We start from the raw sequence: 26,711 nt of genomic DNA on the forward strand, positions 1-26,711 counted from the left end.
GTTCGCTCGCGCCGCTGCTCAGGAATCAGGAACTTCGACGCACAACTCCAAAACGAGACCAATGATTCTCATAGTTCACGGATTTTTCAAGCTTTAATCCATGAAACACCTACCGTATCGTTTCAGGTACGTTTATTTCTCGGTAAGGTGCATAAATGTGTCCGGTTAGAGGTGTTTCATTAGGTTTGGTGGATTTTTGTAGCGTGTTAGCAGATTAGCAGGTAGGAATGAGAGCGAACCAGTTTCCTCAGTTCTGCTCAATTTCTTCTGCGGAAATAAACGTACAATATAACCATTGACGCTAGATTTAGTGAATACAAATACCTGTTTTTACCAAAGACGTTTGTAAGAGACAGCGAGAAGCAATAGCCAAGAGGGTCTGTCACAGGTAAGTTAAACTCCCTGAGCGAAAGAAATTCACCTTTGAGTTTTCAAAGTTTTCCTTTTAAAGGGTTAACGTTATTCCGTTTTTATGTGGTTTTCTTGGGTTTTGGGGTTCTTTTGGCATTTCCGATACTTGCTGGAATATGTTTGATTTTGATGTTTGTTACTTGACATTTGACATTGCTGTGTCATTGCATGAAGTATGTGTATGGCGTTATATTGCACTTTTATGCCGTATTTTGAGGAAAGGAAAGTGACATGTAAATGACACGTTATGCCATATTTAAATGGCACTGGCAAAGGCATAATATAAAACCTACATTTTTACGTGCTGTCATAAAGTTAAATGGTCTTAAATTGCCTTTCTTTAAATTCAGTTATTTGTTTTATTACATATATTTAGATTTGGCCAGCATGCTTGTGTTTGAGTTATCAGGTTTCTGTGGGTGTAACTTCTGTCACATGCTTTGGTCTTACATGTGTTACTGTTTTTTTATTTGCCTTTAACTTAACAGAAACCTTCATCTTTGTATTCATATCTTGTATTTCATTCACTGCAGGTTTCCTATGTTGTATGTTTGTGTAATGGAGGGTGTTGTATAATGCTGTGTTTATTTATGTGTGTTTGTCCATAGTCAGAACTGTAAAATGAAAAACTCTGACTCATCTGATCCCTCATAAAGAATCTGGTTTTGTCTGGGTGAATGAAATTTGGCTGCTCCAGAAGCATACAAGAAAGCTTTTGATCTCTGTCCCATAACTCTGTCCTCTCCCTCTCATTAAAGTGATAGTTCACCCAAAAAATGTAATTTCAAACCTGTATGACTTTCTTTCTTCCGCAGAAGACAAAAAAGGATATTTTGAAAAATGTTGTTAACTGGCACCCATTCACTTGCATTGGTTTTGCGTCCATACAATAAAACTGAACGGGTGACGCTGCTGTTCGGCTACCAACATTCTTCAAAATAGCTTCTTTTGTGTTTTGCGGAAGATAGAAAGTCATACAGGTTTAAAATGAAAAGAGGGTGAGTATATGATGACAGAATTTTAATGTTTAGGGTAGTGCTGGGCGGTATGACCAAAAATGTATATAACGGTGTTTTCCAGATTTATACCGGTTTCCCGGTACATGGCGGTATTTTTTAAACCACTTTTTTACTGATTGAGAGAGGAAATACTGCTGTTGATTGACTTAAAATGCCCTTTTATACTGTCATGGTGACAGTATCCCCTATAATAACTGCAATGTTTAGACTTCTTTAACAACTAAATAGCATGCGAAGGTAACTTGCATACATAATATTTAAGCAAATAAATAGAGAACAGTGCTCGAAATGAACTTTTTTCCTTGGAAGCACTGGTGCTCCCAACTTCAAGAGTTAGGAGCATCCACCAAAAATTAATAGTTGAAAACAAAATAGTAACAATTATACCATTAAAACATGCATGTGATGTCTGTTGTGTTTTACATAGTCACAATGGCGTCATGATTTCCTGAAATCATATTTTTTAATCATAAAACAAAGGCTTAAATTAGATATGTGAGAGGACAGCGATCGCATCACGCTGTCAATTCTCCTTACTGACCCGTATTTCTCATCATAGCATATAGAGAAACAGTTCAAACTAAAAACCCATCATATTATATGCTTATATTGAGCAGATATGAGGGGAACACGAGCGTTTTTTGAAAATGTTTGTTCGTGAGTATATTTAATATAACGTAATGCAAACTTGCAATTGTTACACTTGTGCTGCTGTTCAGCTGCGAGGTGCGCACTCCCATTGCGACGGGAAAGAAATATTTAACGTCACCGCTCATGCGCGAGACGCACGCAAACATCCAAACGCCTCCGTTTAGCGCATGTTTATATAGTAAAATGATGCTAAAGTAGTGCCGTGGCATACAAAGACGCATTCTGTGTGAATGGCCGGTCACAGTGCAACAGTGAAAAGGGACCCAAACAGTGTCACGCTTTGCCACGTTCCGCACGTTGTTTAAGCGACATACACCAGTAATGCGGTATATTAAAAATTCATATCATAACAAAAATACACACCGGTATTCGGTATGAACCGGTATATCGCCCAGCACTAGTTTAGGGGCATTACTTTAATTTAAAAAACCCACAATATGTACTAGGGCTGTGTAAGTGCCTCCCGATATGATACATATCACGATAGATGGGTCACGATGCAATATATTGCTATGTATTTCGATACGATACACATTTGCGATATATTGCAATACTTTAAATAGTAAATGTAAAAAGTAGAGCTAGAAATATAACATGCTGTGCACCACCTGGGGTTTTCTGTAAGGATAAGTGTAAAAACATCCCTTACCTCTGCGGAGTGGCCATGATGTGCGATGCATGGACCTTTAGATAAGAGGTTTGGGTTCTCAAACTGTGGATTGCGCCCCTCAAGTGGGTAGCACAGGGGAATAAGGTGGGTCACGCAAGTCACTTGCTGTTGTGGTGCATTACAGTTAAAACAATGAACATGGGCAGTTTAAACCCCTGGTTCATCAGTGCTGTAAATGCGCTGGTGTCACATCCGTGAAAGCACAATAAATGTCATTGTTACTTTTTGGAATAAACTTTGTGTCTAATGCACTGCAGTAGCCAAGTGACATGGTGGGTCATGACTTGAGTTGCGAAGCTTACAAACAGCATTTCTTTTGTATAACTCATTACTCCATGACTTATTTTGAAAACCAAAGCACACCCACACACCAGCTCTGAGAGCTTGAAGCGTTCTTATATTTTTCGCCATGCTCGCTTTCACTTACTTTTGGCTGTATGCATATGACATGATTTAAAATAATGTATCGATAGTAGAGTTATCACTATGGATACACTGTCGGAAAAAAAAATATTGCGATGGTTACATGTATCGATATTTTTGCACAGCCCTAATATGTACATTTAGGGCTGGGCGATCTTCCCAAAAAAGCATATCACGATCTTCATAACAAAAAAATCTCCATCCACGATCTGAATGGAAATACAGGGCTGTACATTAACTTTTTTGCACATAGCAATGATAAATAAATTCTATTTATTATCTTTATTATAAATAAATAAAGTTTTGTAGCAAAGGCCAAACAGTTGTACATGTAGCACAAGTATAAAACGTCTTTTATCATCTTTAAAAAAACACAAATGCAGATCATCACATAACAGGGTTTTTCCTGCATAGAGAAATTGGAGGCGGCCGCCTCCGTCAAATGTCGTGCCGCCTCAGACTCTCGCCAAAACTATGTCGGGTGTCTTCACAAGAAATGCTGCGTGCATTTAACAGACTGCCATTTGTAACTGCAGTTGCGGAATTACGCCACAGTGGAGGCGCTGTTTCGTTATCAGCACACTGAGGCGCTAAAAAGAGTTGCAGAACAAGAGCTAGCTGTGTTTCACGGCTGTTTGTTTTTCATTTAATTTCTTGAAATTTCTTAAATTCACATGACGAACATCATTGTAATGTCTTTAGCTGTGCAGTTGGATCGTTGAATCAGCGTATACTGTACACAGCGATTTCTCCTGTATGAATGCACATTGCGACGAATGACTCATTTGAACCGATTCATTTAAACTATTGAACTTTTCAGTCACTAGCGAATATAATAGATCATTGAATCATTTAAAGTGAACCACAGAGAATGCAAGATGTGAATGAGCTTTGCTAATTTAGTAAGACTGGTTAATTCAGTTGGCTTTTGTGGGCTAAAAAGTTAGTTGAAAATGTTTGATAAAAAAAACATTTCTGTTTGGTTGAATAAAAGTAATGTTTTATGTAACTTAACAATGGTCATTTTCATCTAATTTTATTAGAACTTTTAATATGTCTAAGTCATTTAGGTTAAGCCGCTTAAAGGTACGGTAGGCCTTCGTGCGTGTGTTTACAAGATCAGGATTGCACCATTTACAGGAAAAACCCTGTAAATGGACTGGTTAACAACAAAGGACATTAATGTTATATACAAATGGATCAATTAGGGCCATATAATTTTTAGTTTACCCATTTTTTATTGTTCTGTGTAGTCCGTTTTTTACTATACAATAGTAATATATTTGTTCACATGAAAATTCTGTAGTAGCCTATACTATAGTATTTACTAGGCCTATAGTAAATGACAGTAAAATTCCTAATATAGTGTTTTTGAACCTTACTATAGTAAAGATTTAAGTAATACTACAGTTGATCAATTTACAACAAGAATACCACAATTTGCTTGATCAAATATTAGAACACTACAGTATTTTTTCATTTGAGCGTTTAGGTTAACCTGTGTTTTATTTTGACGGATCGTCGTTAAGACGCTCCCACAATAGACACTTGAATTTCAGTGTATGTAGTTCAGTGACGATAGTTTTTCTCAAACTAACTCTGGACACTCTGGGTAACTCTGGACATGATTTTCATGTCCTCATACAGTGAGACACATACAAATCCACGCGTGTAGCACGTTAAACTGCAACACATTCACTCATACACGCAGAACCAGCAGATGACAGATTTAAATAGCAGGATTCCGCGTCCGCATCACGGAAATCATAGGGCTCTAGATACGAACTCAATGCAGCCGGGAAACGAGTTTCAATCGCAAAATAGCAACTAAGTAAATTAGCGGTGCCATCGATTAATGTCACACACAAAGGTTTTTTTATGTATTAATTGTATTAATACATTATTTAACTTAGCGCTTTTGGTATGGGAAAGGCGCACTATAAATAAAATGTATTATTATTATTATCTGTCTAATGCACTTTCAAAACTGTATCGCACGCGTGAGACCTCGCAGCAAGCCGAGAATGATCCGAAAGCATATAGAGCTCTCTGCTCTCGCGGTGCTTCAATGTCATACGCCAATGGGTCTGTGCAGCACTGAATGATTGATGTCGAACACACCTCTTGTTTTAGACGACAGACAAGATCACGATCCTCGCGATTCCGTTGAAAAGTGGATTTAGGATGCCTTCAAGATCGATTGAGTTTTAAGATAGTCAGATCGCCCACCCCTATGTACATTATTAGCCCTAAAATCTTCTAAAGTCACCGTGCAATTAAAAATGATAATACAAATTTTCTTGCACAGCGTTGCAGTGAGATTTATCCATTCACATAATTTTTTTGTAAAATTAATTGGTTACACTTTACAATAAGGTGCTATTAGTTAACATACTAAATGCATTACCTAACATTAGCTAACAATGAACAATTTCGTTTTTCAGCATTTATTAATCTTTGTTAATGTTAGTTCATGTCAATACAATTATTCAAGTTAGTTCATGCTTCATGGTGCATTAAACTAATGTTAACAGTGACAACGTTTGATTTTAATCATTAAAAAAATTTGTAAATGCTGAAATTAACATGAATTAATATTAATAAATGCTGTATAAGTATTGTTAATTGTTAGTTCATGTTAGCTAATGCATTAACTAATTGTTAACAAATAGCACTTTATTGTAAAGTGTTACTAATTCATTTGCATTGTAATCTTTCATCAAAAATATTAAGCTCCTCTCCTCCTTTAAACAACAACTCTTCTCTTCATGACGTAATGCCTGAAAAAGAGGTAGGACTGTACTGACTGTCCAATGAAAACCGGTGGTGTATTAGGCCGACTTACAACGATCCAATCAATTAGGGGAGGGTGACATGTAGTCCCGCCCTACTTTTTAAATGTTAATTTCAGAAGCAGTTTCACTCGGATGTACGTCACGATACAGAAAAGAAGACAATCGCAACTTCCGTTTCATGGTGACTTTAACCCCTCTGATGTCATCACTCAGGCGTGTGTCAGTAAGCTAGTGTTAAGTTGCGATGTTCTATGGTCAGTGGCTGACCAAAGGCTTTTTTCACTTTTATTTATGAGCAGATTTTATTGTAGAATTGATTCATATTAGGGCTGTCAAACGATTAATCGCGATTAATCGCATCCAGAATAAAAGTTTGTGTTTACATAATATATGTCTATGTACTGTGCATATTAATTTTGTATTTATAAATACAAACACATACACATGAATACATATTTAGGAAATATTTACATGTATTTATTTATATTTACTAATAATTGAAATTATATATAAATGTTTATAAATTTTTAGATTTTCCTTAAATATAAGCATTTATGTGTATGTGTTAATAACTACAAAATTATTATGCACAGTACACAGATATATATTATGCAAACACAAACTTTTATTCTGGATGCGATTAATCGTTTGACAGCCCTAAAATTTTCCAAGGTACAAAAGACCACCACAGTTGCGCCTATACATGGACATTTTATAAAGATCCATTCATAAGAGAAATGGTTACAATAATGTTGAGTCACATTCTGTGGTGAACAATTTTCTGCTTGCAGTGATTATGCTTTGTGCATTTATCCAAATTATAAAAGGACAATGACTTCCAGTATCTAAGGGTGGCAGGGCTCACCGATAGGTCAATTGTGCAGTATTATTACAGTTGACAAATACCCTAGCAAATATTTTTTGCAGCGGGTTAAGTGAAAACTTGGGCAATTATATAATTTTAAAACTATTGGTCTTGTGGTGTTGAACTAGCTCTTTTGTGCTTGCTTGTGTTCCTGCATACTTGTGAAGATGTAAACTGTACTGATATATAAAGTTTAGAAAAGAAAATGCAGCCGCAGTGAATGTATGTAGGCTGAGTAGAGTGTGTATGTTTAAGCGGATAGTTCAACCAAAAATAAAAATTCTGTCATTTGCTCACTCTCAAGAAATCTGTGTCATTTCTTTGTTCTGTTGAACACTAAAGAAAATATTTTAACCAAACAGTTTTGGTGCAGCATTGACTACTAAAGTCGTTTTTTGACAGTATATTCATTTTTGTGCGAACTATCCCTGTCACTTGTAGAAAATTACTGCAGTACCATTTTTGTTTATTTTACGACTGTGGAGGCTTAAAGTATGTTCATGTACCCTAAAGCAAATTCCTCTTTCTTTCAAAATCCTTCAATGATAGTGGTTTGTTATGCTTTCAAATGAGTTTATCATATTTGTTTGTGCTTGTTATACATGTTGAAAAACAATTAAGTGCTTTCAGTAGAGGACCACGCTGGTCCAAAAGAAATTCGTCTTTCAGTTTTTTTTCAACGTTTGAAAAAATACAACAAACAGAACATTACCGAATAAAAATGTTAAACCAATATCTTTACGATATTGATGATATATGTGAATAAAAAAAAACTGAAACCGGAAATGCTTCTGTACCAGTGTTTAGATTTTGCAAAGCAGTCTATGGTTAGTTTTTCATAATTAGAACATTGGGGACTGGATTTGCAGGCTTGTTTAAGTGTGGTGGATTAAAGTGTTAAAATTAAATTATATTCTTTTTCTTTTTTAGCTGATTCCATATCAACATCTCACCTCATCATGCTCTTCCTCTGTTATTGACATTTGACCTCTGGCAGCGATGGCGGACCGCACTTTGGCTCCAGGTCAGATTTACATAGAGGTGGAGCATGACTATGATTACAAATCCAAAGATCGTTTGATCACGATTAAACAGGGAGAATGTTACCTATTGATAAAGAAAACCAACGAGGACTGGTGGCAGGTGCGCAAGGATGAGAACAGTAAGCCCTTCTACGTCCCTGCACAGTACGTGCGAGAAGTACGGCGGGCTCTCATGCCCCCTTCCAAACCCCTCCCGCACACAGTGGCCAGCGTGGGGGCCCGTGGGGGAACCATTCGGCCTGCTGCCCTGGAGATCCAGCGATCAGATGACAACAGAAAGAGCCCGTGTCCCTCGCCTTCCATTGGGCATTCTGCGCTACTTCCTCCCAGGGATGACAGGGGCAGCCCAAGTAGCCCTACGGGGATGGTCCCACATACACAGATAAACACATCCCAGGGCTCGCTGCCTCGGACCAGAGCGGAGTCCCCGAGTCACAAAGCGAATGGAGAGAAGGATAAAAACAGAGAGTTGGAAAAGAGGGAACGAGGAGTGGATAAAGGTGCAGTTCAGGAACAGTTGGCAGGAGAGGGTGGTGACTCAGATAAGAATCGGAATGACTCTGAATCCGGGGAAGAGCTCAGCAACAGTTCCAATGACAACCTACAGGTGAGACTAACAGAATACAACAAATAACTTCACCAATGTTTTTCCCTTTTTCCAAAACACTTATTTGACCTCCGTCTCTTATTCTTTTAACCTATTTTAAGGTTGTCAGCAACGTATGTGATTGCATCACATTTCTAGTAAATGTTAATATGGCCATCTGTGCACCAGTTCTGCCTGTTTTCTTCCATTTGTCGACATCCAATAACACTTTAGTGTATTAATTGATTTGCATATTATAAATTATGTTGAAAATGTACTCTAAAGTGGTCATAGGAGCCACATTACACTTATTTCATGCGATGTCTTGTGATCATTTCAGCCAAGACAGATATTGCGTAACCTCCTGGTCCTCTCTCATACTTGCACATGGAGCCACACTGCCTCCCCTCTTTCTAAACCAGTGGTCGGGAACCTGTGGCTCTTATCAAAAATCATGTGGTTCGCCAGTTGTCTTACCCTTCACCAACATTTGATCGTTAATAAACATAATATATACATATGAATATTTCAGGTTGTCCTGGCCAATACACGCATGCAGTGCTATGTGCAAGCGTCACGACACTAATCAACGGCAAACACATTTTCTATGGTAACTTCTCGCGCCCGCAGCCCAGATTCAAGCTTCCCAGAGCACGAGGAGTTTAGAAGAGCCAGCGTCATGCTTTTATTGAAAGTTACGGCTATCTGTGGCGTATGATACAGAAATCGTTGCCTCGCCATGTAATCACGTGTAAAAAGTTTTAAAAACACACCATGCAGCAAAGTATCCAGTGAGCAGCAGATGGAAGCAAACTGCGATGCGTCAGTATGGATGTGCTGTTTTAACTCCTCATATCCGTGTTAGCAGCCTTTCTCACATATGAAGTCCATATACATCGGTCAAGGTTGACAGAGGAGTTTCAGTGCCGGTATGTAAGTGTTTTGACCACGTACGAGCCGAACTACAAAGCTATTAGAAAGACGCTAGTGATGTTCGCTTTCATGAGGGGTTGTGCAGGTTGCGCAGACCTGTCGGCTTATGACATCAAAGTGCCGCGAGAGCAGAGCTCCTTGTGCTTTCCAAACGTTCTCGCGGTACTCTGATGTCAGACATTCGCCAATCAGTCTGCAGCATATCAAGAAGTCGAACATACCTAACGCAAAGTCAGAAGACACATGCAGTATTTTGTGAGTATCAGTACTATAGGAACGTGCACTTAATTCTTAAAACTTAATGTAATTGTTATATGTTAGATATAATGAAGTTTAATTGAATGGAGGCCTAATGTAAACCTGTAAGTTGTTTATAAATGTTTTTGAGTTGTCTGTGGACATGTTATCTTATTGAAGGAAAAGAACAATTTATCCCCACAGGGACCATTAGTGAAACTGTGGTCTGTGGACAAAAATCAAGTTATTAGTATTGCAGTCATTGAAAAATGTTATTTATTTGTACAGTGTACACACACACACACACACACACACACACACATATATATATATATATATATATATAATAGTAGTTTTTGCAATGGCTCTTTTGCAAAAATGAATTAACCAAAACTGAAAAAATGGCTCTTTGGATAAAAAAGGTTCCCGACCCCTGTTCTAAACCATTTATTTTCTTAATCTCCTCCCACTGTTTTTCGGCCTTTCCTCTTGCTGTGCCATCACATCATTTCTGCTGAACAGCACATATTTTGTCATCGGCATGTGTAGGATGACGTGAATGTGTTATTTTGAATGCTGTCTCTCAGCAAGAGACATTGAAGTTGGTTGACGCCAGCACTTATCGTTTTACTTTCCTTGCTGCCATTGTTTTTCTTTTCCTCTGTTATGGGCTGTGTAATATAGATGTCCGTAGTGTCTGTCCGCTTTATAGGGAAGTCTGACCACCAAGTGCATTCACTTAAACATCAAAATAGCGGTCTTTGCCCATTCATTTTGTTAGTCTACTACAAGCCATTGGTGACGACTCTTTGAAACTACTTTTAATACCAAGCAAGGTGTGTTCTGTTTGTGTGAATCTGTCTGTTTACGTGTGTGACCAAAGGTCACTTACAGGGATGTTGTCGGATTTCATGAACTGCATGTATGTCTATTGTTCTCTCTCTCTGTCTTCATCCTCTGTCTGTGTGTCTCTCAGCTGTTTCTCCATATCACCACGCTAACTTGGGAGTTTGATAGTTGAAAGAGAAAACTCTGGACCTTTTCACATCATCATCAGAATTGCTGTTTGTGTGGAAGCAGAAGGATTGTCTCTCCGTTTGTATGAAGATTTACTTAATCTCTCTGAGAACAGAGGGATAGTGAGAGAGAGGGTTTGGGTCGGGATGTTCAGCGTGACGTGACTGTTGAATGGGAGGGGCGAGGAAGTGTTGCTGATGTGTGTTAGCACTGTGTGAGCTGGCTCTAGCATCCTGTATCCTTCAGTATCAGAGTTGCTTGCAGACACATTTTTCGCTTTAGGATATTCTGTCCTGAACAGCACTGCAGAGACACCATGTACCCTGAAGGACCGGTAAGACACGCACACTCCTCTTGGCACCCTATGTTATTATTGCATTCACCACAACCATACTTACATAGACAGAATAAATACTTAACATAATTATCTTTTTTCTGTCTCTTGCAAAGTTTCTCTCTTCCCTCTTGTCTCACTCATACATACCTTTGTTATGCTACAGGAGGATTATGATCCACCCCTCATTTCTCTTAGTCAGGCAAAGGCAGATGTGCTGATGCATCACACACAGTTCTACACACACACACACAAACAAACACACAGCAGTTGTTTTCAAAAGAAACACGCAAAGCAGGAACACGATGTGCTTGTATCTTGTATTAGTGCCTGAGGTACTGTGACTGCGATGTGCACATGTTAAGGTTGTGTTGAATTCAAGTGTGTGCGTCTTAGTATTGTTGTTGTGTGTGTGAGAGTGTTTGTATATCCCGGTGGGGACCTAAACCTGAATGCACACCAACACATGAGGACTCGTGTCACCGTGGGGACCAAAATTGAGGTCCCCATGTGCAAAAAAGCTTATAAATCGTACAGAGCAATATTGAAAAAAGTTTTTATGATCTTTAGGTTTAGGGGTAGGGGATAAAATATACACAGTTTGTATAGCATAAAAATCATTACGCCTATGGATTGTCCCCACGGAGATAATAAACCAGACGGGTGTGTGAGAAAGATGTGCACTGCTGTATTACATAAGCTCTGCTACATAACAGCTCGGTGGACAGCTGGCCTGGGAAAGACACACACACAATAATAAGAATACACTTTTTTCACAGATTTACACCTAGAGTGGTGCTCCACATGCATGCAGCAACATTTTTACATTTGGCTTTTCCTTACACAGCTGGAAAAAAAAGCTATTTTATTTCTGAAACTTCTGCCATGATACAGATGAAATGCATAATCTGTTTCAATCTGTTTGCTCTGTCATCAAATCGCATGATTTATTTAAAGTCCCAATGAATGAACAATTTACCTTGTTTATTAAAATGTACCTTGTCATCTGTGGAAGTCTATACAAAAAATGAAATCTCTAATTTAATTTGATTTAAAACCTCATTGTGCTCCATACATTTATTATGATGAAGTTATTCCTTGACATAAATATGTTAGTGTATCCCATTCTAATTCTCTTCCTTTTAGAATCTCTTTCTGTGAGCTCACGGTTTTAAGCTGTTGAATTGAATTGTCTCAAACATCCTGAAACTATATCATGTCCCACACCAGTGTGTTCAGCGCTTGATCTGCATTCTGAGTTTTAGAGTGTATCTGAAAAAGCAGTTGTAGTACCTTTTTAGATTTTTGCATTTTCAGAAATAGATGATGCACCCATAGACCTTTTACAAACTGTTGGATATTGTTCTTTGCAGCAGGCACAAGACACAAACAGATTTTTCTTCATATAGCAAGGAGCTTTCCAGGACTAGTCAGCTGTGACTCTGAGTGGATTAAGCTTTAATCATGACGTGTGTGTGTGGTGGGGGTCTTGAAATGATCTCTGATGACCGGCTTACTGTATATATTGCACAGATCAGCAAAATGACTGAATTGTTGCATGTTTGTTGCTCAGAGATGACCTTCTTGTCACCAAGAGGTACACTTTAAACACATTTACTCTGACAACATGATTAGATAGATGACATGTTTTGTGCTGATGCATGCTGGGATACCTTGGCTCTGGATAATAACGGCCAATTTTTCAATGAAGTCATTCTTTCCTGGACAAAAAAACTTTTGCACGTAATTTGTCCCTCACCATTTATCGTAGACCGGGGAATGAGGGGTTAAATCAAGGGTTCGCTATCCTTGTGTTGTGTTGAAAATCTCTAACACTCGCTCAATTGCTTTTTCTTTATTTGACGTCTTTTTTTTCTTTCTTTCTTTCGGGAGCAGTAGAAGTGCGCGCCTATTACTGGGAGACGTGGAAGCATGCAGACACGTCTGAAGGAGTGACTTTAGGGCATGTTGCCACACAGTGTTCAGAAACACAGCGGTGTATTGCAGGAAATAGGGATGCAAGGTAAAGGTGAGACAAAGACAACATTTGGTAGGGAAGAAAGATAAGATGGAAACTCTAGAAAAAATAGCCAGGTCAAGAAGAGAGGGATACAGAGGGAGTTGTAAAGTTAAAGCGTATAACCAGACAGACTATATAGAGGTAAAGAGAGAACCAGAGGGAGTTATACTGAGAGAGAAAAAAACAGGGAGTTATTGAGTTACCTTTGCTTGCTTCTGCTTTCCAGGGATTGTGTTCTGACATGATCACATACTTATTCCTCATTCCAACACTCACACCATCTTGCCTACAATCCTATTCACATACCTGCACACAAACACACATGTAAAGATATATTCTTTGTACATGTCTTTCTGTCGCCACGGCTTCGTGCACTGCACAGATTAATGCTGAACTATATTCTGCTTTTGGCTTAGATTGATGTTGATTTACTGTAATGCTTGATTTTGTACCAGTGTGTCACGAGCTGTAACAAAACACTGTATTGTCTTTTTTATTAAGTACAGATATTTTGTAGCTATAAATGAAGGGTTTCACGTGTGATAATAAAACTGAGACTGCAGAGGAATCGTTCTTTTGGGTGAAGGTGGTAATATCAGCCAGTCAGTTTTTTTTTGGGATAAGTTTTTGTAGTCATGATTAGAGCTTTAGCTATTGCACCAATGGGTTTGTCAGAGAAGTCGTGGTTATTTGTATATTTTCATGACCTCAGTTTTATGATGAGAAGGCTTCTCGTTTTTATATGAGTGTTCTCAGGTCCTGCCCTTTGTAATGAGTATTCACAAAACAGGATGAGCATTACGCCACCTGCTGGCTATTCCATGTTATGTCTCAGTCTGATTTCTTTCACACCCAGTCTCTGTAATGCTGTTAAAAGGAACAGACTTTATTAATTGTTGAGGCTTACACAACACTTCGGTTCAGGTTCACCTTTTATATCTCTCTCTGCTTGTCTGTATATTGATTACAGCCTGTGTTTCTGAATTCATGCTGTCGTTGTTTTCTTTTTTGTGTGTGTTGAGCTAAACTATATGTGAAGTGAACAAATGGTTGCCTTAGGCTCCATCTTTTCATGTGCCATTACATTGTTTCTTTTTTAACAGACACAATGGTGTGTTTTTACAACAAATTACATTATTATTTCACATTTTTTGTTTTTCTTTTCTAAATAATTTATTTAACATTATCGTCACTATGGCTTAACGTGTCGTCCTAGGTCACCAGTCACACACACATACACTTTTTTTTACCTGACAATGATACATGCTGGGATGCATAGTGCTGTACAATCAGTCCTTGTATACCCTATTTAATTGTATTATAACTTTATTTAAAGGGGTGGTGCAACGGTGTGTCATGCATTCCGACTTCTTTACAATGTTAAACGCGTCTTCTCATACTTAACATGGTCAACTTGTCAAAAAACGAGTTGGGCGTATTACATAGTATTTCTGTGCTCGATACACTCCCCCAGCGATTGTACAGGTTTTGTAAAGTTTTTTTCGAACATATAAAACTGTTTCGTAACAATTTTTCTTAGTCCCTTATTGGACAATTCTCCCGGAAAAGCACGCGGCACGCCCATGCGGCAGTAAGGAGAGCAGGAGAAGTAGCATGTGCAGACGTCACTTTCACTTGTGTGCAGGAGAGAGAGAGAGAGAGCATACGTTCGCGAAGTTCAGGTGTTTGTTTGTTCACTGCATTTGGGTGATGAATGTTATATAAATGGTGGATATAACGCTGGATTTAGAGATCGTTTGAAACTGATATATGGAGCCGTCCCAGCGCTAAAAGATGCCGGACATGAACCACATGCAGTGAGTGAAACTGATGTCTGTGTTTTGTTGGCAATGGGTGTGCACGTGCTTTAGTTCAGCCTACCCTTTCGGAAATAATCGTACAGCTGTATCTATCTTTTATAAATGTGATCATACTAAATACTCTTCGAAGATACGAAGTATGCGATACTACTCTATAGGTACTCAAGATTAACATGAGATTGGCAGAAACCGCGTGTGTTAGGGCCGCTTTAAAAAAAAATTGAGGATAAACCCTCAATAAGAAACCTCATCATGTCAAACCTTTCTCTCGCTTTCTCCTTAATGTGCTTAGTCATTATTCGGGAGGCTGTTGTTGTGTAACAGTCCTGTTTTACACTACTGACATCTTATGGACTTCACCAACAGGATACCATTACTCACTTTTTCTTGGACTTATACATAACTACATTCAAGTGTTTGAGACAACCCAGTCCGTGTTTTTCACTTAGTGGTCAGCGCTATGTTCTTAAATATCTGTGGGGTGCAGGTTGTTTTAATTTGTGCCTTTTCTATCTGTTGCAAGTCTTATTAAAAGGCCTTGTGGTAATGGAAGTGAACATTCAGGTGTGTGTGTTTGTTGAGAGGGTTTGGAATGTGGTTGAGCAGGATCTTCTATAAAAAGTGTGAGGTAAAAAGTGACAAGTATCTCTCTCTTTCTGTATGACTGTCAAACAGTTGGTCTCTGTCTCTTTCATTCTATTGTAATTCTCCCTTAATAGCCTATCGGTGGTTTAAAAAAATCTAAACAAACCCAAGCAAACCCCTTTTAAAAAAATGTATAGTGCTTTGTCCAGTCTAGCCCGCAACCTTACTGGATTTAAGATCCCTTCATTAGGTTTGATGGCTCCGTCTTTTTCTTTCTTTTTGCCTTCTCTGTTAAAGCAGCAAGGTAGGCCTGACTCTCCTGTCTACACAAACCTGCAGGAGCTGAAGATCTCTCAGTCCTCCACCCCTCCGCTGCCGTCAACCTCTCCGTTCCACACCAATGGTGACTGGGAGACTCACAAAGACCAGAACGGCAGACACTTCTACTACAATCGCAGCACGCAGGAAAGGACCTGGAAACCACCACGGGTGCGGGACAGCCTCACCAGGAAAGAGGAGAAACAGGAGACAAATGAAGCTGAGGTACATACACAAAACATCTTCAATGCACATAAGGCACTATGAGGGGTGTTTTAGCCTTTCATCAGAACTCGGAAGCTTTTCATAAAATGGGAAAATTATACCCTTAATTTCTAGTAGAGTCTGATGCCACTGTTTGTGCCAAAATTGCACAAACACATTCTATTATGACATTGAAAGCAGTATTTATACCAATTGTATCAGTATTTATATTGGCATATTGGTATTGATGTATCCCTTGTTTTAAATGTACACATTTATGTATTTGAAAAGAAACAATTGGCTTGCTAATGGATAAATAGTCTCCCTCCGTTCGTGACAATATGTTTTCTCTGGCCGTGACAATTGCATAATGGGATAGCTCAACTTTTTCTTAACCTGAGTTCTATGCATGCAAAGCATTTCTGAGGGATTTGGTTCTGTTGTTCTTTGGGTGAAGTGATGATTACTTTCTCCTCTGTCTTGTATCTCTTTTCCTTGTCTGACTTCTTATTAGGAATTAACTCCTTTACCTTTCTCTCGATCTTTCTGTATTTCTTTCTCTTTGTTTTCCACCTGTGATCGGTATGGGAAAGGCTCTGTCATCTGAGGAAAACTGTCTGAGCAGCCAATCAGATAGCCAGTACGGTTCGCCCCCTATAGGCTGGTCTGAGGAAACAGATGAGCATGGACATATGTTTTATGTGTCTGACTTTACTAAGGAGAAGGTACAAACTGTTTGACTAGACAAACATAAGTTCTGTTTGTTAATCTACTAATGACAAGATTCACATGTGCACAAGGTATTTACACAATTTACATTTATGCATTTGACAGACGCTTTTATCCAAAGCGACTTACATTGCATTATACTAGACATTTGTTTCTGAGTATGTGCAATCCCTGGGATCAAACCCATGATCTTGGCTTTGCTAGCGCCATGCTCTAACCACTGAGCTACAGGAAAGCCACAGGAAACATATTTAACAGACGCTGTCTGTATGTGTGTTCCCTGGGGATCAAACCCACAACCTGCTACCACAATGCTCTACCAACAAAAGATGTGTTTTATTTGGAAACACTTATCATGCTGTATGTGTCTGTGTATAGTGGCTGCGAAACACGGATGATCGAGGCCAGCTGTATTACTACAGTGCAGATGGCTCCCGGTCTGAATGGGAACTGCCTAAAGTTGGCCTCAAATCACAGGTAATGATTCAAGTGCTTACCAACATTAGAAAAGTTTCACTGTTTCAATTCAGGACTTACCAGTAACTGTTAGGGATGTAACCAGTAAATTTGTCATTCACTTGTCCAAGTACAAAAATTACTTGTCCAATGATAAAAAAAATAATATTTCATTTGAATTATAATATAATATAATATAATCAATATAATTGTTTCGGATTGTTTAACTAGTGTCTGCTTTTGCGGCCTGAATTAGGTTATAGACCTACTCTCTGTGACCGCTATAAAACAAAGGCAAGCAGTGATTATTATTAGTGTTAAGGCTGTAAGTTAACTTTTTTTGCACATAGCACTGGTGCTAGAGAGGTTTAAAGTTTAGTAGTAAAGGCCAAACAGTAGTAGCACATGTATAAATCGTCTGTTGTCATAATTTAAAAAAAATCTGCAAGTGCAGTTCATCATGAATAGACAGATAACTGACAAAAGACATTAATGTTACATACAGATGGATAAATTAGGGCCGTATCATTTTTAGACCACCTAAATTTGTTTTAATATTTCTAAGTTCTGTGTTTTTCCTTTTTTTACTATACAGTAATGGTATATTATGTGTATATCCACATAAATTACTGTAGTATACTATAGTATTTACTATAGTAAACTGCGGTAAAATTCTTAGATACTATAGTGTTTTTGAACTTTACTATAGTATACAGTGTTAATCAATTTACTACAAGGGCACTACAATTTTCAATAGCAAATAATATAGTACACTACAGTATTTTTTTGTCTGAGTGTTCAATATAACGGGACTTTTATTTTGATGGGTTGGTTGTGTACAGAGCCATTGAGAGAGAGAGTTCTGCCAATGGAAGTCCAAAACGCTGGAGCGTCACGTGATTCATGGAGCCTTTAGATATTTCCAGGAAGTTATGTTTTCTCTTTAAATGCTTTATTTCTTTCATGTTTTTATTCATTAAATGGCTTTCGTCTTTACATGGGTTAGAAGTTTACCTCAGTTGGTCTGTTTAGTCGCAGCTCCATGCGTTGCTAGTAACTTCCGGGAACTATTGAGAGCCTCCATTGCTGTGGAAAAATTGTTCCATTGGAGTCAACGGAGTTGACGCGACTCTCTCTCTCAATGGCTCTGGTTGTGCAGTTCAAATAGGGCACCCCTCTGTTATAAATCGTTTTAAATCTTTTAATTACTTTATATCTAACATAATTTTCATGTCAAATTCTTAAATGTAAATCTAAGAGACTGTTTAATGCAGCTCACAGGGCTATGAATCCATGAATGGTATATCTGCAAGGTATCACCCATTCTTAATTTAGCATTTCAATTTTGCCAGAGATCTCAACGTCAGATATGAAATAGCTAACATCTAAACGCGGCTTGAAAAAGCACTAGCAGTTTGTCCCTTCACGTGTCCCTTAGTTCGGTTGTTTTCACTTTGTTTATTAGTTAGCAGAATGTTTTTATTTTTATTTACATGGATGGATTTAACAGTGTTTGCATATTATTTACAAGAACCGCTTATGGTCACAGAACGGGAACTATTAAAAATGAACTCTATATTACCTGTTTTTATTCAGAGTTGTCTGAGGAACACAACACTTTTCATAACATGTTTTTTGTAAAAGCAAAGAAAGTGTAACAACAACAACAGCTATTCTGCATACAACTACTGCATCTACCTGTCGATGAAACGTTCTTTCGTCTTCAGTGAGCGGACACAGACTGTGAGGAGCGAGCGTTAAATGGAAAACGTGGAGTAGAACATGCGGAGAAACACTTTCGCGGGGGATGTGAATCCTCTCTACTCCACTTAGGCTACCGTTTTTAAACTTTTTTTTTAAAGAAGTATCAGCATATCCACATTTACCAAGTTTGCAGTAAACACAGCGGCCCCTGCTGTTCAAAACATGTATTGCGATTCATTTAACATCTCAACCGACATCTCAATTGTCACATATTATAATCGATTTTCAACCGGCTCAAGGTGAATTGTTACATCCCTAGTAGTCTCAGCCTCATACGTCACGCCCACGGACCCTTGGCTAAACGTCTGATACATAAGGCACACTTTTCTAGAAACACTTCAGCACGTTCAAAGTCATCATCTGATTGGTTGAAATTCACAGGATTTCCGGGAGACGTGCGTGTCGCGTTCTTTAACGGTCCGCCTGGAAACAACACGAAGCCGTCTGATCTAAGAAGTAAGCTGTCGTGTTTACATCGGTTGCTATAAGAATTCATCACAATCGACTAACGCTTTATTCTTAAAAGTATGCGAGGTTCACGGCATAAACTTATAATCATTGTTGTTTCTGTTAACTTTTGACACGTTCATGAATGTACACCGGTCTGTTACTGCCAGGACAATTCCACGCCTATAACATGACGCATCACAAAACCAAACATGATTGGTTGCTTTACCTGTCAGACATATGGCCTTTTGGGCGGGCCTTGGCCAAAGAAAGCGGCGATAAGTACGCGAGACTTCATCCCTAGTAACTGTGAATCCCAGTTTGATCAAAAACAGTTATTCCTGGTTTCAGTGCCCTGTGGTACTTATTTGAAAGCGCTTGTGTGCGTGAGGTACATGACATGTTAAAACTGTCTGCTTATTTGTTATACATGATTGACAGTCCTAATGATTCCAATTCTTTTATCTCTTGTCCCCTCTGTTTTAGTCTAAGCACTCCCCTCTGCTGCCAGGCAGCGAAGACAACCACAAAACCCGTAGTCTTGACCGGAGATTGCCAGATCCTATTCCAATCAGTAGGTCGAGACACAGCACGTATGCAACGGAGTGCAATGACAAGGTACACAAACGCACAGACACGTACCCAAGTTCTGCGCGTCACTACCCCCATTAAAAACATAGTGGGGTCACACAGCAGACATCGACAACACTTCCACACCAAAGCTTATTTATTCATTTATTCTTTTAAGTATATATTCAGCTATCGAACTGTATGCTAATTCTGAAACAAGCACCACTCAAACATCAGTGCTACTTTGATAAAAAACTGAATTCATTTGGTTGTTTGTGATGTATCAAAATCCCGCCCAAGGTTTGGTCATAACCTCCACGTTTGCTTTTATGTCTAAAAGAAGTTTAAAAAGAAGTCCACCAAGGACCGGCGAGTCCTCTCCGCAAGTCGCAAAGGCACCACTCGCTCTCACCCCTATAGGCCACAAGTCAGTGCAGCGCCACCCTTAAAACCCCAGCAACCAATCATATCGAATGAAATCCTGCATGCGCACCTCCACAGTGATTTCTGAACATGTCCTGGACAATGTGCATCCCCAGTCATATTGCATGTTAAATTACGGTCACATTTATCACCCTACTTAATGCTTGAGAAATGCTTGTTTATCCTTATCAATCACAAGTGATAAATCATGTCATGTCGATTGATGTATTGCCCGACATTAATCTGAGTTTGATGGCAGTGATATAACACTGTATTGACACATCAGATTTGTGCAATAATAGGTATTCTTGGGTTTATTACAGGTGTTTCTAGATTTGTAAATAAATTTACATAAATTACAATTGATCATTCTTTTGTCTAGGACTCATCCAAAGCAGGCTCACCTGAATCCGACTCTTCCTGCCCCTCCTCTCCCAAACCCCCCAACTCTGTTAGTATCAACAGCATCCATCTTTTCTGCCACTCTCTCATCCTGCCCCTCAACTCGTACCTTTTTTTGTTTGTCTTTGTTTCCCTGAGTGCTGACTGTGCTTTGTGCTTTTTGTGTTTCTCTCTGTTTGTGTGCGTGTGCAATAAATGAATAATGTGGATGTGTGTTAATGATTTTTAAAGGAGTGTTAATACAGTCTATAAGAAATAATATATGTAGGCTATGTTGAAGAACAACTTTGTCATGGTGCATTCATTTTGAATTCATTTGTGTGGTCACAGGTGCGTTTCATGGTTATAAATTCCTAATGTGTCCTAATCCGCTTTGCACTGGGGTTGTCTAATCCGATTTTAGGAGTGGCATCTGTTTTATAAGCTTGATTTGCTGGTTGTGTCTCCTGTGCTGGTTCTCTACTAATATTTTACATGTTGTCTGCAATGTACAGTCGCATAATCACACTAACAAACAGGCCTCAGTATGTTTGTAATTCTCGTGGTGGATAAAACGTTCATTTCTGGTCTCTCTGTTCTCTGCTGATTTTGTGATCGCTTGCTGTCCATCACACTTCTGCTGTCTGTTTGGATTTGTATAGTTGTGTCCACTTTATCATTTCTCACATCCGTTTCGTTCTTATTCCTGCCAGCCTTCGGAGAAATGTGGCACTTTAAACATGACTAAAATCACAGAACATGGCAAGAAGGTCAGGTGAGTAAAAATGAGATGCGGATGGGGGGAATTCATTCAGATGAATGAGTGAATACCCATAATGCTATTCTGCCAGTGTTCGTGATGATCCAACTGGTCTCTTTGTTATACGTTGCTCCCACAGGAAGAACTGGACCTCCTATTGGACAATTTTACGGGGTTCTTCACTGCTGTTTAATAAGAGCCAAGGGGGCGGAAGTGGTTGGGTGAGTGACAGTGGATAGCTCATTACTAGTAGACCACGTGATTTACATGCATATTGTGTTTTGAATGTGTGTGTTCACGTATCTCCCATTTCTGACCAGTTTGGACGAGAGCAGAAGCTGGAGTTCAGTGTGGATCTGAAAGGAGGATCAGTGGATTGGGCATCTAAGGACAAATCCAGCAAGAAACATGTTTTAGAGGTAAGTGCTTTTAAGGGCGTGATCGTGAATTCGGCCCTGTATGTTGTTACGGTCTACACATAATGGATTATTTAACTTTAAACATGTGCTGTCTTAGTTTATGAATTGAAACAAATTTTGTTCAATTTGATGTGTTTGCGTAGCTGAAGACTCGGCAGGGCATGGAGCTCCTCCTGCAGTCAGATAATGACAACTGCATCAACGACTGGCACAAAGCGCTGACCGAAGCCGTAAACACACACGTGAGTACAAACAAACACACAGAAAAACTTCCTTCAAGTAACCTGTGCGGTCAGTGTTTCAGATTTGAGGTGTTTATGCTAACAGGAATTTCAAGCGTACAAACATGGTAGTTTAAATGTATCTTGACTTGAATAAAATTCTCCGTTATTGGCCAAGAACAAAACTTAACAAATAAGTAAAACTGAACATGGAATGTATGCTTAGAGTATAAAAGATGCGTGCATGCGTGTGTTCATGGGTTACAGGCATGGGAGTCTGATGAGGCCATTGAAGAGGACATGCCAGAATCACCTGACCCTGAGAAACATGACAAAGACAAAGAGCACAGAGACTCCAAGAAAGGCAGAGGTGTGTGCGTGTGCTTCTGTGTTATTTGTTACCTATAACTTTCAGCACTTGGCATTTGAAATAGTCATTCCTTAAATGCACTTCCTGACCTGTAATGCTTTAGCTATGAAGAACTCCATCAGCATGGATAATTCAGACCAGAAGCTAAAGAAGACAAAGCTAAAGAAGTTCCTCACACGCCGACCCACTTTACAGGCCGTCAAGGACAAGGGCTATATTAAAGGTACCGCACTTGGGCTCATAAACACATATAATATCAGAACTGGTTGGACATGGGGTTACAGTGCTCTAAAAAGTATTGTTGTTAATTATAGGTTGTGTTCATTTGTCCTTTGGATTGTTGTTTTATCCTTTCTCTCTCTCTCTCTCTCTCTCTCTCTCTCTCTTTGTAGATCAGGTGTTTGGGTCCAGTTTGAGCAGTCTTTGTCAAAGAGAGAATTCCACCCTTCCTCATTTTGTGTCACTTTGTATCGAACACGTGGAGAACAACGGTACTTTTTTGTCCAACTTTCCCCTAATGACTTAATTGACTCCTTCCACCAAGAATGAAAACAGATAGCCCCTGTTTGTTACTGAAGGTTGTCTCCATAATTCTATTTACACTCATCCCACCCCAACTCAGGTCCCTGTATTTCCATCACATGTTTTACTATGTTTGTCCAGATTTAATAAGATGCTTTGATAATCATATTACTGGCAGCAGCAATGGTAGCCTAATGATGGCTTTTAAGTTGCTGCCTATAACCTTGCCATGACACATTTTGAAGTGTTTTGGTGCTTTCGTTTCTGTTTTTTTCTATACTGTAGGGTTAGGAGTGGATGGTTTGTACAGAGTCAGTGGAAATTTAGCCATCATACAAAAACTGCGGTTCGCAATTAACCATGGTGAGTCCTGTCTGCCTTCACAGCTTCACTGATAGCACAAATAGTGGGAAAAATAATTATAAACTTGGTAGAAGTAAGGTTAAAACCAAAAAGTGGAATACTTTAGATTGTGTATATTATTTATAATATACTGCATATTATGTTCTCAAAATGAAAAACCATCAATTACAACTTCAAAGAAAAAATCATTGACAGTGATGATTTGCTCATCATGTATCTCTATTCATTTTTATGAATCGTTTTTGATGAGTAATCTGACGAGTGTGATTTGGTGTTACTCTTGTTCAAACAAACAGATGAGAAGGTGGATTTAGGAGACAGTAAATGGGAAGACATTCATGTGACCACTGGAGCCCTGAAGATGTTTTTCCGTGAACTAGCTGAACCTCTGTTCACCTACACTTTCTTTAATGATTTCATCAGCACCATCAGTGAGTGCAGGCAAATCACACATGCTTGCTATATGTTGAAACGTTAGACACGTTTAACACATTTGTGTGCATGATTTTGTAGAAATGGCAGATTATAAACAGAAAGTTCAGGCTGTCAAGGATGTGATGAAGCTGCTGCCACGGCCGAACCATGACACCATACAAGCGCTCTTTAAACACCTGAGGAAGTGAGTAAATAGAGACTGTCTGAGAACGATAATGAAAGCCATTACTTTGTTTAAAAGCCAGACACTTTTAGGTATCCTTTAGTTGTTGATAAAAGATGCATAAAACGTGTAATCTGCTTGTTTCAGGGCCATTATATAAGTTGCTAATGAGATCCAAGTTGTTCCACTTTTCTCAACTGATATGTATTGTGTGTTGTAATATGAGTGTTTGCTGAACCTGTTCATGTACATAAGAGCTATATGCTGTATGGCAATATGTAAAATATATTAGGGTGTTACGTTGCATGAATCTATCGCTTATGAAAGTATTCGTTTACAACAAATCATGTTTTGACAACTAAATGATAATAAGATACTCAAAAAATAAGATCTGTCCCATAAAAATACTTCAACTTTCTCTTATTCTGTTTGCAGAGTAATACAACACTCAGATGAGAACAGAATGACCAATCAGAGTGTAGCAATCGTGTTTGGCCCAACGCTCCTGCGGCCAGAGATGGAAACGGCAAATATGGCAGTGCACATGATCTACCAGAACCAAATTGTTGAGCTCATTCTTATAGAATATGAAACTATATTTGGCAGGTAGGTCACACCCACAGAGAACCTTTGACCGAACTCCGCAGGCCAGGACTGCTGAAGACCAGCAGCCCTTGGACTGCCAGTCTGAACATGTTTTGCTGCGTTTACATACTGTAGGACAGCACAATTTAGAAATAGGTCTACTCATTTTGGCTTCAGCAAAAAAAATCATGTCCAATATCTTCATTGGGCTAAGTGTTGGACCGTTTATATGGATGTAATACATATATCCGTTCCCATTGGACTACATCATTTTTGGACCGTAATGGGATTAATTGCATTCTCGTTTGGAACGACGAGGGCATATGGAGATTTTCTGACTGAAAACAGCACTGATTGAGAATGAAGTTTGATGCTTTTATTCTAGATTTCCGTTCTGTTAATATTACATTTAAGTCAGATCTTGGAACAGCACACCGAATGACTGACACAATGGACATGGACATTATTATATTATATAAATAATAATAAATCTCCACGATGGATTACGTTCTGCTCATGAATGACCTCTGAAATGACCACTGCTGAGATACACTGGAGTTACTGTGTTTAACATTCTAAGACTTGAGTTTTGGAATACGCTTAATCATTTGTCAGTCTTGAGTTCCTGTTGATAATTCAATATCAAAGAAAGTTTCTGGACGTACTGCTTTGTTCATGCTGTATGTTAGTGTATGTCGGGTAAAATTCGGACTGCATGTGCCCTCTTTCCGCTTTCTTGGAAGGAAAGGAAGTGTGGCACATTTAACCCCCAGAGGATACATCCAACCTGCCTCTGGTCCTCACATCACCCAATCATGCTTAAAAAACTTGTGTTAAATATTAGAATACAGAGCTGTAGACAAAAAGATCACAGTCAGCTCTGAGAAGATTATTTGTTCTGGTGACAGGTACTAGAATACTTGTGGTACTCTGGTGTATGTGTTTATGTGTGTACTTGGTGAGTAAGAGAACATGGAGGTAAAATCAAATGTATTAATATAGATCAAAAATGTTTTCATAAGAATTCAGAGTTAACACAGATGGTTATTAAGTGGCTGTTCTTCAAAGATTATGCTGCACTTTGCAGTTTTGTCTAGCCAGAATAAATATAATATAAAAAACGGTTTGTTTGATTTTAACTATCAAAGTTTCTCCACCAGGGACATACCAAGTTTGCTTTGTTTTTATAAAGTGTGGGGCCAGTCATTTTTTTTCTAAGGTAAATGAAAGCAAAAGCCAGAATATTCCTGTAATGCTCCTTATATCAAACAGTTACATTTTACAATGGTAACACAATTATAATCACATTTAAATGGAAAACCTCATGATCACACCAGTGGACGCTGTGTGTTGAAATCGAATCGTCTTGATCATTTGGTGCTTTAAAGCAATTTGCCACAGCACACATTGTTGTGTTAAGTTAAATAATTAAGTAACTACCTGATGGTTCACTTCATTTTATTATATGGGGAATCAAAAAAGAAACAAAGGAAGACAAATTCTACAAATGATGGATTCATCATCCCCTTTTGGGAAATATGACACACACACAATGCAAATTTGGCACAAATGAAAACACATGGCGATAAAATGAGTTGACTTATTTTGGTTTCAAAATAGCAATTTTAACACCAGTACAACAATATGAATTCATGCTCTTTTATCACAGGTTTAAGGGTCAGTTATGATTATTTACTGTAAAGTTGCTGAAGAACTTTGTTTGACCAAACTGGCAATGAGTGGAAATGACTTCATTATTACCTTTCTGTAGTAATATAAAGTAACTTATCATTATAAAACTAACACTGTCAAGTTCAGCTTCATATTTATGGTTTAAACTCCTTCGTGGCACTGAGATCAATTCTAAAATATATCATTGTGTTAAACTACAGTATTGTGTATTATGCATGTAATAAATAAAGCAATACAAAAATAACAAAGATCTAAAGAATAACAAGGATCTAAAAATGAAACTTTTGTCAATGACAATAATACTGATAAGTAAACACAATATACACATGCATAAACATAAAAAAATAATACTGTAATGTTTGCTCAAACAGTCAACTAAAAACATTTGAAGTCTATACACATATTGCAAGTGCTGTTTTCATTCTGCACTTATCTAGCCATTTTTGTTTTCCTATAATTGAGTGTATCTTTCCTGCGCGC

General features: G+C 38.5%; 1 protein-coding gene across 3 annotated transcripts; it reads left to right on the forward strand.

The window, feature by feature from the left end:
- arhgap12a (Rho GTPase activating protein 12a) lies at positions 1-25,654 on the forward strand. Of its 3 annotated transcripts, XM_057335028.1 has the most exons (19): positions 1-126; positions 7,765-8,484; positions 15,707-15,952; positions 16,525-16,656; positions 17,039-17,137; positions 19,814-19,945; positions 20,238-20,324; positions 20,703-20,771; positions 21,415-21,476; positions 21,601-21,682; positions 21,782-21,880; positions 22,024-22,122; positions 22,369-22,471; positions 22,575-22,694; positions 22,864-22,962; positions 23,279-23,356; positions 23,653-23,787; positions 23,870-23,975; positions 24,390-25,654. In XM_057335028.1, the coding sequence occupies exons 2-19, from the start codon at positions 7,834-7,836 to the stop codon at positions 24,562-24,564; spliced, it is 2,574 nt and encodes an 857-aa protein (XP_057191011.1). In that variant the 5' UTR covers positions 1-126; positions 7,765-7,833; the 3' UTR covers positions 24,565-25,654. The 3 variants fall into 3 exon arrangements, with proteins under 3 accessions (XP_057191011.1, XP_057191012.1, XP_057191013.1); XM_057335029.1 differs by lacking the exon at positions 20,238-20,324 and having other exon boundaries at positions 2-126; positions 24,390-25,652; XM_057335030.1 differs by lacking the exons at positions 16,525-16,656; positions 20,238-20,324 and having other exon boundaries at positions 4-126; positions 24,390-25,651.
- The last annotated feature ends 1,057 nt before the right edge of the window (positions 25,655-26,711 follow it).

Source organism: Triplophysa rosa, linkage group LG5 (genome assembly GCF_024868665.1).
Source record: "Triplophysa rosa linkage group LG5, Trosa_1v2, whole genome shotgun sequence".
In the NCBI taxonomy this organism is placed as follows: domain Eukaryota; kingdom Metazoa; phylum Chordata; class Actinopteri; order Cypriniformes; family Nemacheilidae; genus Triplophysa; species Triplophysa rosa.